The 12,015-nt window shown below is 36.4% G+C and overlaps 1 protein-coding gene across 2 annotated transcripts; it reads right to left on the bottom strand.

The window, feature by feature from the left end:
- Window positions 1-2,118: 2,118 nt before the first annotated feature.
- On the bottom strand, window positions 2,119-9,712 carry LOC132034191 (probable L-ascorbate peroxidase 6, chloroplastic/mitochondrial). 2 transcript variants are annotated; one of them, XM_059424471.1, is made up of 12 exons: window positions 9,463-9,712; window positions 8,932-9,081; window positions 8,305-8,425; window positions 8,133-8,233; window positions 7,969-8,056; window positions 6,014-6,081; window positions 5,837-5,923; window positions 5,110-5,184; window positions 4,936-5,013; window positions 4,752-4,856; window positions 2,659-2,733; window positions 2,119-2,386 (listed from the first exon to the last, which is right to left on the bottom strand). In XM_059424471.1, the coding sequence occupies exons 1-12, from the start codon at window positions 9,613-9,615 to the stop codon at window positions 2,234-2,236; spliced, it is 1,254 nt and encodes a 417-aa protein (XP_059280454.1). In that variant the 5' UTR covers window positions 9,616-9,712; the 3' UTR covers window positions 2,119-2,233. The 2 variants fall into 2 exon arrangements, with proteins under 2 accessions (XP_059280454.1, XP_059280455.1); XM_059424472.1 differs by lacking the exon at window positions 2,119-2,386 and adding an exon at window positions 2,394-2,538.
- Between the last annotated feature and the right edge of the window lie 2,303 nt (window positions 9,713-12,015).

The following is a 12,015-nucleotide window of genomic DNA, read 5'->3' as shown; positions in this document are numbered from 1 at the left end:
TTTAGAATTTTATGTCTTTTGAACTACAAATTTTCAGTTAGCAACTTGGTAATTGTTCTAAATTAGAATAGTATTATTTTGATTTGGAACAACGCAATTTGCATTATTGGTGGCATGTAAATCAAATACTCTCTTGAGCATCGCATATATAACCTCTCGTAGAAATACCTAACGAATATATAATAATCTTAATCTATACTTTATTTGTACTATATTAAAACTTGGTAATCGTTCTAAATTAGAATAGTATTATTTTGATTTGGAACAACGCAATTTGCATTATTGGTGGCATGTAAATCAAATACTCTCTTGAGCATCGCATATATAACCTCTTAGAAATACCTAACGAATATATAATAATCTTAATCTATACTTTATTTGTACTATATTAAAAGAGAGAATAGTATTATTTTGATTTGGAACAACGCAATTTGCATTAGCATGACTCTCTTGAGCATCGCATATATAACCTCTCGTAGAAATACCTAACGAATATATAATAATCTTAATCTATACTTTATTTGTGCTATATTAAAACTTGGTATGAATTTCGAGGGCTAGCATGGATTGGCTATCTATGCATTAGAGAGAGGACCTTAAAATGCTAGCCTGAGTCGCTGGCTAAGATGGATTAACTTTAAAATTTTTTTTTTTAATCTATAATCCACAGAGCATACCCAAATTACAATATAATCAACCAAGTCATCTGATGAAAAAAGATCAAGTCATCTCAAAGAACCCCACCTATAGAAAGGTATTGATCCACACCAGATAGACAATAGGGATAACAAAATCGAGTGTCTTTCATTCACAGTACGTTGCTTAGATTAGTTCATACAAAGTGCATAAACCTAGTGTTTCACACTAGTGTTGTTCTGTTTTGTCTGCTTTTTGGAGAATACGCTCTCCAGTGCTTCTTGATCCAGTTGATTGGTTACTGTTGCTACACAAGTCTTGCTAAATCTGACATATAATGTCTGGCCAAGACACGTTTGGTAATCCAACCAAATGCTTGAGAAAACGCTTTAAAACTCTTTTCTTGTTTTTCTGTCTTTTCCATGTCTGTTCAATGGATGGTTGAAAATGAAGGAAAATAGTTTATTCACTTTTTTCACGTTGTTCGCAGCTTTCCACTTCTATCCATAGATTTTTTTTTCTGCTTTTGTGAGTTGATGAGCTAATTCTAACAGTGGACAAACAGAGGAAAGGACCGATTTCATGGTGTTGATTTATGATAAGCACATCAATCTATCTAGAACGGTAGAAAAGAGTATCACAGTGGACTTCTTATTTTCAGATATACAGGACTGGGACATTTTTTCTAGCTTTGGCTTCGCCAATTTCCAGCACCTACTACCACTCCATGATCAAGAGAGCAAGTTGACCTCTGATACTCTGGAAAGAAAATGAAGGGAATGGAATGGGACGAAATGAAAGTGGAGAATTTCCCATTTCTTTGTTTAGTTCAACAAAAGAAAAGTAGGAAGGAAACCAAAGAGAGAGAACCTCATCTTGGTCCACTGCTTTCACACCTTTTGCGATTACTTCAAAATAAAGTCATGTGCCCAGCTTAAACACTTCTTGGACTTCACAAATTAGCACATCCACAATTTGAGCACAGAAGTGTAAAAGGATGACAGCTCACTGCCTGAAACATCTCACATTCATGCAGGGTCCAGGAAAAGGCCGCACCAAGGGGGTGTGATGTATGCAACTTACCCTGATGCAAGCATCTGGTCCAAACCTGTGACCAATAGATCACAGAGACAACTTTACCGTTGCTCCAAGACTATGCTTCATTTGAGAACAAAAGTGTAAACGAAAAAAACTTACAAACAGGTTAGCAATTTATAGGACAAATAATTATCAAGTGTCATTTTCCCAAAAGAGTTCTGTCGGAAAAGGAAGATCTAAGTGGACTTTTACCCAGCATACGTAAAGATGTCAATATGATCGTTAACAATATCAGACGATAATAGGAAAACTGTAGACTAGAATGTTCACATAAATCCTATATTGACACAAATTCACTGAACCACGCCAGTGCTTAAGGTTGAATGGCAGCAGCTTCTCCCGTTGATTTGAAAGTGAATTGCAAGGCACAAAGCAGTGTGAAAATTTGATAGAAAACCACAAAGTAATCAAATTTTGCATAAATGACTGGCAAAATTTTCATTCTCAATAATGCCGATATGAAGCACTCAAAATATCTACAAGATCAAACTAAAACCATCTAGTTTCCAAACAAATATGTCAAAACTGCCAAAACACCAATCACAATTATGATATTGAGAAAATAGTTCGTTGGGAGAGGCTTATCTGCGCTTCCTCCCAAACCTTCATATTCTGCTCGAATCTTTTGTTTCATAGCATCCGAGAGCTCTCTCTGCAATTCAAATAGGCAAGACAGGTTGAATTTATTTCTCTCCTTTCATTAGACTACCAAATTTTACGTTTGAGTGCAAAAATTTGGTAATAGCTTGATCTTGGATTATTAAAAGAAACGGCAGAACTAAAGACGATAAGTTGTATTTAATCCTGCAGCAACCAGAAAAAGTAAAATTTAAACATGTATGCATCTCCCCAGGAATTAAAATGCAAATGTGATAGTTTGACTAATTAACAGACAGAAAAAGTAATAAGCAATTTAAAATTTACCTTTCCGCTTGAGTATTTTGCTGCCACAAATTTCTCTGGCTGACCTTGTGTAGAATTATTGTCTATTGAGAAACCCTGTCCAAGAAGTTCGATACATATTATTGTCTGTCTCCATAAATTTGCTAAAATTAGTCAAAGAGCTGCACAATCATTGCTGCATTGAGACAAATTATCTATTCCCTGAAACAGGAGTTAGATAGTAGCCTTGTCCCCCTATCAGCGTGGAGGGAAAAACAGACTATTTGAGGGAGGTGGAGTGAAGAAAACATTTATTCATCATGGAATTGATCAACAAAAAGCTAAAGCTCCAGGGGCAAATCTGAATTTCATGTTGTGAGTGAATGTACACAGGAAAGAAATGAATTTTACATGGAAATGGAAGTGTCTTGAGTGATTAATGAAAAAAATAGTACAGAATCAAAAGTTGCCATGCTTTACAGTCATATGAATGAATGTTCACAGAGACATATTAGATTGCTTTGACTACCTTAACTATCGCGGAGATACTATCCTATCAGTATAAATGCTTGAACATACAACTAGAGTACAAGTGCAAGCGCTGAAGGTACTAATGCAAGCCAGACAGATAATAGAGTATTTTTTTTACATACAATCAGGTAATTGTAACTAAGATTTGTTAAGCTTCAGGGCATTTCATAGGTTTCTCCGACCAAGTTCATATTTTGCAGAGGAAGAAAAGAACTCTTGGGTGTTAAGCATGCTATAATCAAGCTGCATTTTGACTTAATTTTAAGAATTTACTAAAATATATCTTTGAGAGTTACTTAGCCATATTGTAAAGCTCAAAACCTAGATTTTAATGTTTCATATGGTTTGTCAGTTGGAAACCCCTACAGATACATGTGGTAAAAATATTGAAGGTGTACAATGTTAGCAGAAGGCTAGCAGCTAGTGCTGCACAACCATCAAAATGATATCTCTGAAAATCAGTGCCCAGGCGTTTAGGCAGAAATGAGTGGTAGTCAAAAATTAGTCTAAGAAGATTTAGGCAAAATTAGGTGCTCCATCAGTAGCGTCAGGTGCTGTTCCGCATTTCTAAATTTCTAAGTTACTTACACAAAGAGAAATTCAAGCAGAGCTTACAGACATAACTTTTTGGCAAGGAAATGAAGTGCAAAGAAAGGAGTTCTTGAACAGGAGTCAGCTTTGAAATTTTTCTTGCTTCTCCCCATTTTCTAGGTGCTTTAGGTATAATTACGGAAATATACTTGGTTTTTTGAGTTTTATTATAATCTAATTTCATTATTCTAAAATTATAATGGAATCTGACATTCTTCTTTCTTATCTTTAATGGATACCAAGTTAGTTATTCAATCTTGTACTTGATTCATCTAATTGATTGGCGACCAACTGGATTTATTTCAAAACTTTAGATTGAGCTGAGAAAAAGGAATCTAGGTCTGACTAGGATTGAATACCATAAGGACAAAGCACCTAATAGGTGAATTGATTTGTGAAGGAGCATACCTACTCTGCCTTATGAAATCACAAACTGGGCTTGTTATAATGGATTCTCTTTATTATTTTTCTACTGTCCTAGGTTAGTAACTCAACCCTCTAAAGTAAGCTTTAAAGGAAGCATTTGATTGACTGAAGTATTAGGAGATATCTAGTCCTAGGCCTATATACTCGAGGAAATCCCATACTTTTTATGTCAGTCCTTAGATTAATCCTTGGTAAGTTAGTATTTTAGTCAAAGCAAGATTGCTGATTCCAATCGTGGTATTTGACAAGTGATTGGTGCAAATTCTCTGTGGAATGGTAATCACATTCATTCTATATTACTAGTCAGGACGCTGTACTTACAAGTATGCTGGAGAGCAAAAGTAGACGGGTAGAAGGCAACAAGGAGCTCATAAAATCACAAGAACGTCTATATTTAGATTTCACACAATTAGTGATCAGCTAAAGAAATGGTGAAAATTGTGCATCGAGCTACTTCATAACAATTTTAGATGAGTGCAACAAGACTCCATTAGAAAATCACAGTGAGAGTTGGCTTACAGCTTATATAGAAATAGAGATGCAAAAAGTATAATCTATTAACAGATGAAATAATTCTGCTGACAAACCTCAGGAGGATCAAATTTAGCTCCAAGGTTGCTCAGTTTTGCATGGGCTTCCGCGTAATCTTTGAAAAATAAATCTTGATTTACAGCATACTTCTCTGCATATTCCTGCAAGCTTGTAAGTTGTTAGAGAAGCAAAATTAGTTTGTACTGACAGAATTCTTGAAGTAAGTGCTTTCTTTTCCACCTTAAATGAAGAATCTTCAAAAAGAACCGCATCTGTTGGCAAAACTAGCAGATCTTCATCTCGTCTCTCTTTAATGTCCTAACATCATTTCAAATTGAGAATAATAAGCAACAATTCATCTTGTTTCATCAGACTTCAGTGCCTATGAGTCTATCAATTTTCATCATATGGCACCTTAAAGTAGGAATTGTCAAATTTCAACCACTGGACAGTCCATGATTGTCCTCCGGGGTTTCCCGGTCCATCTTTCTGCAATGCAGACAAATCAGCTCAAAAAATTGGATTTGTTAATATCCAAGAAACATAAGTGGATCATTGCACAGAGGCTAGCAGCAGATATCTGGTTTTTATAAAGATTTGTATAAGAAACAAAAGCACCAGTATACAGACCGTACAGGAAAATCAGGACATGAGAACTAATATTAATTGACTGAACAATAGAGATGTGAAATGCAAAAGACTAACCTTATTGTATTAAAAAAATATCTCTCCAATTACCCAGCCCTCAGTAGATCCTATTTCCATATGAAAGGCTAAGTGAGAATATTATTCAAACTAATAGTGTTCTGATAACAATCCAAATGTTTCATTTAGTTTTATGAGGAAGGTGTACATATAATGATTCATAGACAACCACAACTTAATTATGTCCAGGTCTGCACACATTAATAAGAAGACCTTTTTTTTTTCTTTTCAGAATGGTATCATACAAAGAAGCATTTTGAGTTTGCAGCATGCTTTCTAATGTACATGATCCTCAATTGGTCAGTCTTCGATCTACATTACCATTATAGCTGGAAAAAATAAAAAGAAGAAAGTCGGAACAGAAATTTGAAAAACGCCTCAAAAGCACAACAATTTAAATCAATGATAATATCAATTAGTGTGAGGAAATGGATACCGTGTATTTCGTTTCTGGCTTGCCCCAACCACTACGCTCTGGTCTGGATCTCCCCAACGTGTGTGCCCCAGAAAGTGCGACAATTTCCTAGAAAGCAAAAGCTCACTAGTGAGAAGCATACATCAAGCAAAGAAATAGATCATGGATGAGATGAATTAGAACTTTGACGAGTGTTACCTTATCGTTTAGTCCCATTCTGTAGAAGACATCTCGCAAATGAGAAGAAGGGGAAGGGGGACCAGCATCTAATCAATAAAATTAAGTCAGTTATATATAATAAAGCAATGAGGATAATTTTGCAAATAGGAGACTGTCAGATAAAATGCAGAAGGCTAGACTCTTCGATAAGAAGGATTAGAAAAAGGGAGTCATAGTAGACCATCTAAGACATACAACATACTACAAATGAGTGTACAGGGATCTGCTTCAAGCGGAAGCTGAATAATCAGACCACAGCAATTCTAGAACACCGTATAGGCCTTTATTTCTTTCTAAAAAAAGAGATGGTTAGGTAAATGGCTATATAAGATACTAAAGAAAAACAACACGATAAAAGATAAAGATGCCTGTTTGACACAAAAGAAATAGAAGAGGATCAATACCGAGTGGAATCTGGTCCTTAAGTAAACATCGTCTAAATACCTATATTTAACAATTTCAAAATGAAAAGTATAAGTTCTTTTCAACAGACAGAATAATTTCCCAATGTGACAGACTATGTTATACCCTAAGGGGTCGTTTGTTTGGGAAACAAGTTAACCCAAGATTAGTTATTCCACCCTCCCACAGGGATAAAATAACACTACAATCCCCGGATTAGTTATACCACGATTTTACCCCAACCAAACGTAGGAGAAACTCATCTCAAATTTAATGCCGGGATTATTTATCCCTTATCCCTTGTACCAAACGATCCCTACGGGAAGAATGCCAGTTTAGATGGACAACTAGATGTTATTGTTAAGAGACTCGGGTCTAACTCAGCCTGAAAGCTAACTCATGAGGTGAGGCCAAGACCATATAAGGAGGAAAACAACCCCCACACTAATGTGAGACTCTAACCATCTCCCATCCCCCGCCGACCGAACATCTGGAGCGTAGACAATATAACATGAATTCCAACACTCAATACACCAAGAATAGGAACGGGTCTGGCTCTGATATCATGTAAAGAAATGGACCTTAGGTCTTACTTAACCCTAAAAGCTAGCTCACGAGGTGAGGATTGCCAAAAACAATATATGGAGGCAAACAACTCCATCCCACCCCAATGTGGAATTCTAACCACTTTTGTCCCATGTTAGGATGCTAATCCAAGATCACAAGAATTGGATGACATAAAAATTCTTGGACCGCAAGATTGGAGGCAGAGCAGCCATATAGGATGATGATTAACAGCATTGTAAATTTATGTTACTTCTCTAATTATACAATAAAGATTCTGTCTTATGAAGTGAAGGCGTTAGAAGCCTCTATATGGTGTTTAGTAGGCTCTGAGGATCACGAGTCAAACCTGGTGTATACAAGTTTATCGTGCATATTCAAGTTTACTGATGTACTTCTAAAAGAGTACACTTGGACTTGAATTGAACATATGTTGGCTACATAACTTTGCAACTTGGACCACTTAATTTTGTCTTAAACAAATTTAGCAGGGTCTGGCAGTTCCTCTTGCATCAGCGAGATAATGTGGTCTATCCCAAGTCATCAGCAAAGACCTGGGTATATCTCCTTCAGTTTATCTTCTTCATCCAACATGGTGATCTCTCTTATTTTCCATTATATAACAGATGTACAATCTTCTTTTAATATCCAGGATTGGATGAACTTCAGATAAAAGAAAAAGTTCTATGCGGTCTCTTACCAAACTTTACACCTAGTGCAAACCAATTGAACTTCACTAATCACCACGTTTCAAAGAGGATAAGGTAAAGATAGATCTAAATGAAGTTGTTGGCTCTGCAGGAGTCTATTAAATACTAAACACTGGGACAAATTTCCTGACTAAAACACTGGGATAAAATTCATTCAAGCTAATATTGATCAGTAGTTTCCATGCATCATAAGCTAAGCTGCAGGAAAAAAATAATGATATACCAAAGAAAAATAGATGACAGCTAAGAATCTCTCACCAGGAAGCCTTCCCTCTTCAGGGCATCCCTCAGGTGCAGGAACATCTACTCTCCCATATTTCATGGGAATTTTTGGTCCTCCAGCCTCCTATAAGTTCGAAAAAGTAGAAAAAGTAAGCGAGTGAATTAACTTTCAGGCTAACACAAAAACCAGAAGTAATGACCTCAATGGCAGTTGCACTGGCCAACTGAAATAAGTCTGCATATGTCACACCAGCATACTTGTCCTTGATTGGCTGGAGAAGTTTCAGTGCATTTACAAGTCCTGAATTGCAAGCTTGTCAGCCAAAATTAGATAGTGAGCAAACAAAAAGTAACAACAAAATGAATATTTACCAGCATTTGCTCCATGTTTTAGTTCAACGTCAAATCTTAAGCTTGCATTAGATCCACCTCTTTGTGGCCAGTCCTCGATATTCTTGTTATAAGTTCCAGCATCATGCCAGCCCAAGCGAACCTGGAATCATTTTAAAGCATAAAAAACATGCACCTAAAATAGGTGACGGGGAAGAGCATATAGGTTCAATCCTCGTTACTCCTCGCCTCAGCTAGCAAAAAAGTGATGAGAGCATGTAAGAAAAACTAGAGTTGATGGTCAAAAACACAGCTAAACTATTACCTTTTCGCGAGTTGCACACTCTAACTATTAGTTGTTACCTTTTACTACCTGAACTATCACCATCTATATATTAAAACAAACCTCGAAACTGATTAGGCTAACTATCAGCTGTTCTTTTTACTACCTGGACTATCACCATGTATGTATTAAAACATACCTCGAAGCTGATTAGGCGAACTATCAGTTGTTCCCTTTTCCTATTGGAAAACACACCTAGGTGCACTTTAATACATAGATGGTGGGAGTTCAGGTAGCAAAAAGGAACCGCTGACAATTGAGGTGTAAAACTCGCTAAAAAATGATACTTGAGGTGTGTTTTTAACCATTATCTCAAAAAAAATTACCAAAATGGGATGACAGAAGGTGGTATTCAAGAGCTCTTTGATGTCCTCTCTTGCACTTTTCAACTGAACAGGATCAGAAGCGGCGGCGCATTTCAATGTAGTGAATCTTCTTCTTGCACTAGATGATGATGTTCCAACCAACGATCGCTTCTACAACAAGTAAAACAAATTGCTTTCATCAAAACGAGAATCTAGTAAAATAGGATTGATCAAATTCTAGTGAGTGATCATTTATCAAAGAATAACTGTGGTGATCAAATGACTGAACAACCGGAAGCAATTTACTTACATACTTATTACTCCCTCCGTCCCATGTGTGTTTGATCGGGCATGAAGTTAAATAAAGAAACATTTTTAAAATTTATGGTTTAAAACCAATTATAGAAAATTGTGTGGCTAGATTTCCTTGTTTCATTAAGGGTATAAAGATAAATCTAACGTTGACAAATGTGTACTAAAAAGTAAATAGTGTCGTATAAATTGGAACCGAGGGAGTAGTTGACATTCATATTAGGATAAGAGCATACGAACCTGGTAGTGAAATATGTGGGGAAGGAGAGGAGATGATCGGAGGCATTTAGGGGAGAATGAAACGGAAAGTCTGCTGGTAGTGGACGCTGACGTGGCGGAGGGAAGGAGACGAGAGGCTCCGGCGCCGGTGAGGGAAAGAGAATTAGTTGCCATATTTGGGCGAAACTTCCTTTCTCCCTCCTAGTGTTATGGATATAGTGAATGAGAGTGTGTGGGGAAAGAAAGAGATAGAGAGAGTGGTTTCTATCAGCTCTCATTTAAATGCCTATATAATGCTGCCACTTACAAGAAGCTGATGAAAAGAACAAATTTACCTAAAATAAATATTTGAAACCACTAATCTGGTTAATTTAGATTCGTATTATATAAAATTATTTTCTTCATTATCCAAAGTTGAATTCAAAAGCTCTGGTTATATAAGTGAAAAGATTTGTTTCATCTTACCGCATCTCGCGATAGTAATAGTTAGTGTTACTTACATATGTTCACCCATATATGTTTGTCTCTCTATTTCATAAAGGTAAAGGTAAGATCTGCATACATACAATTCTCCTCAAATTCGCTTATAGAATTACGCTGGATATGTTGTTCTTGTTGTAATTCGTGCTAAAATAATTTTCAGGAATTTATCACCTTTGAGACATTATTATTCATGTGCAATATTTTAGTCATACCATAGATAAGACAAATAAAAAACTTATCCACATGTTCTCCTAGAGATGGTTGTTGATTATGTACTTTTTCTGTTTGGGTGTGTCTACATGCTTGAGTTGTTGGATTTGCATAGGGTGGCTCAAGTTTTAGTCAAGGAGTCAAAAGAAGATTTGAGGAGTTCAAAGATAAAATAATTTTGTTTTCTTGATTCGGTTGTTGATTGTGTAGTGTGTGTTAGTTCTCTGTTTTTATGTGTCTCTTTGCTTTCTCAAGGGTCACAGAATGGGTATGAAAAATTTACATCCGAAGAAATTCTCTTGAAGGTCGTCATGTATTGAGATTGCGTATAAATATCACTTTCACTTTTTTTTAGAATTAAAATATTGCCTATCACTAGTCATTTAAATTTTATTGGATTTAAATCAGTATATTAATTTGGACTATATTAAATTTAAGAAAATAGTTCAAATAATGTGGCTAATATGGTTGGATTAATCATCTAATCTTAAAGATATTGGGCTAGTCCATTTGATTGGGCTCCAAATGATGAGTTCCACTTTAATAGCCCAAGGTCCAAGCCCATCTTGAAATGCAAGCCCATGCCACGTGTCAAATGAGGTGGCAATCCAAGTCAAATTAATGGGCCAATGAAATCATGCCAAGTGTACGGATGATATATTTTCAACGACCAATCAAATGACAAGGCTACACCTCCCCTAAAAACTATAAATAAGGGTCCTCATAACTCATAAAGGAGGAGGAATTAAGAACAAGAAGCAAGAAGAGAGCTCGTGGATCAAAGTCTACATATTTCTCTACAAGCTACAAGTTCAAGCATCCAAGCAATCAAGTTCAAGTTCAAGATTAAGAACGAAGACAAATATCAAGGCGTTCAAGATCAAGTTACTTGTTCGTGGCAAATACCAAATCCAAATTCAAATACGAAGATTCAAGATCAATCTTTTCTTTGAAGCCCTTGAATCTAAATCAAATTCAAGTCTCAACATAGTTTGCATTATTGTTGGAGAATCAGAGGATTATATAGAGATTGTAACACTCAACATACTTGAAATCAAACACTACATTTTGTTACTCAATTTTCCTGTCTTGATTATTTATTTTTTTAAAGACTCGAAAATTTGTTGGTTACAAATTTTGGCACGCCCAGTGGGACATTCTCTACCTCTCATCTCTTCACATTAATCATCAAATCGCAAGAACACTGAAATGGCATCCAAGAAGATCAACTCCAAGTCTCACGCATTAAGGCTATACCGATTCCAAGTTTTCCTCTGAGGTGGAGAATATATTGGAAACTACTATGGGAAGCTTGGGACCTGTCACTAGGAACAAAGCAAACTTACTAGTACAACAAGCATCTCAAGTGCTATCCGCATCAGTTCCTGTCTTTGAACTTCAATCCTCAAAGGGGGCAAGAGTCTTTCCGGATGGATTGGAAGAAGGAGAGAATATCTCTGAGATCGTTGAAAAGATGTTGGCTCATCTTAGCCCACTCCAAACTAAGAATCTCATCATCCAAGATGAAGATGATGCCTTGATCACCAGATCTGCCCCAATCACTCCACAAAATCTTTTCCTTTCGAATTTCAGTTTGAGGGAAAATCCATGTTTTGCTCCATCATCTACAACAGCCATCCAAGCAATGATGACTAACACCTCAACTGTTGAAGAACAACTTGCGAGCTTGACGAAGGCGATTGGTGACTTGACGAAATATGTGCAAGACCAAGATAATCGAATTGTCAAGTTGACAGACAGATTTGATAGCGTGATGGAGGGGGATTCGAGTCATGCACACTCGGGAAGCATCCTATGGCACAAGAAAAGGAAGATCCGTCTACAAAACAAGTGCATATTCTTTGAAGAACTACAAGTATC

Source organism: Lycium ferocissimum, chromosome 10 (genome assembly GCF_029784015.1).
Source record: "Lycium ferocissimum isolate CSIRO_LF1 chromosome 10, AGI_CSIRO_Lferr_CH_V1, whole genome shotgun sequence".
In the NCBI taxonomy this organism is placed as follows: domain Eukaryota; kingdom Viridiplantae; phylum Streptophyta; class Magnoliopsida; order Solanales; family Solanaceae; genus Lycium; species Lycium ferocissimum.
Note: the sequence above shows the minus strand (reverse complement) of the source record. Positions and strands in the feature narration are given on the sequence as shown.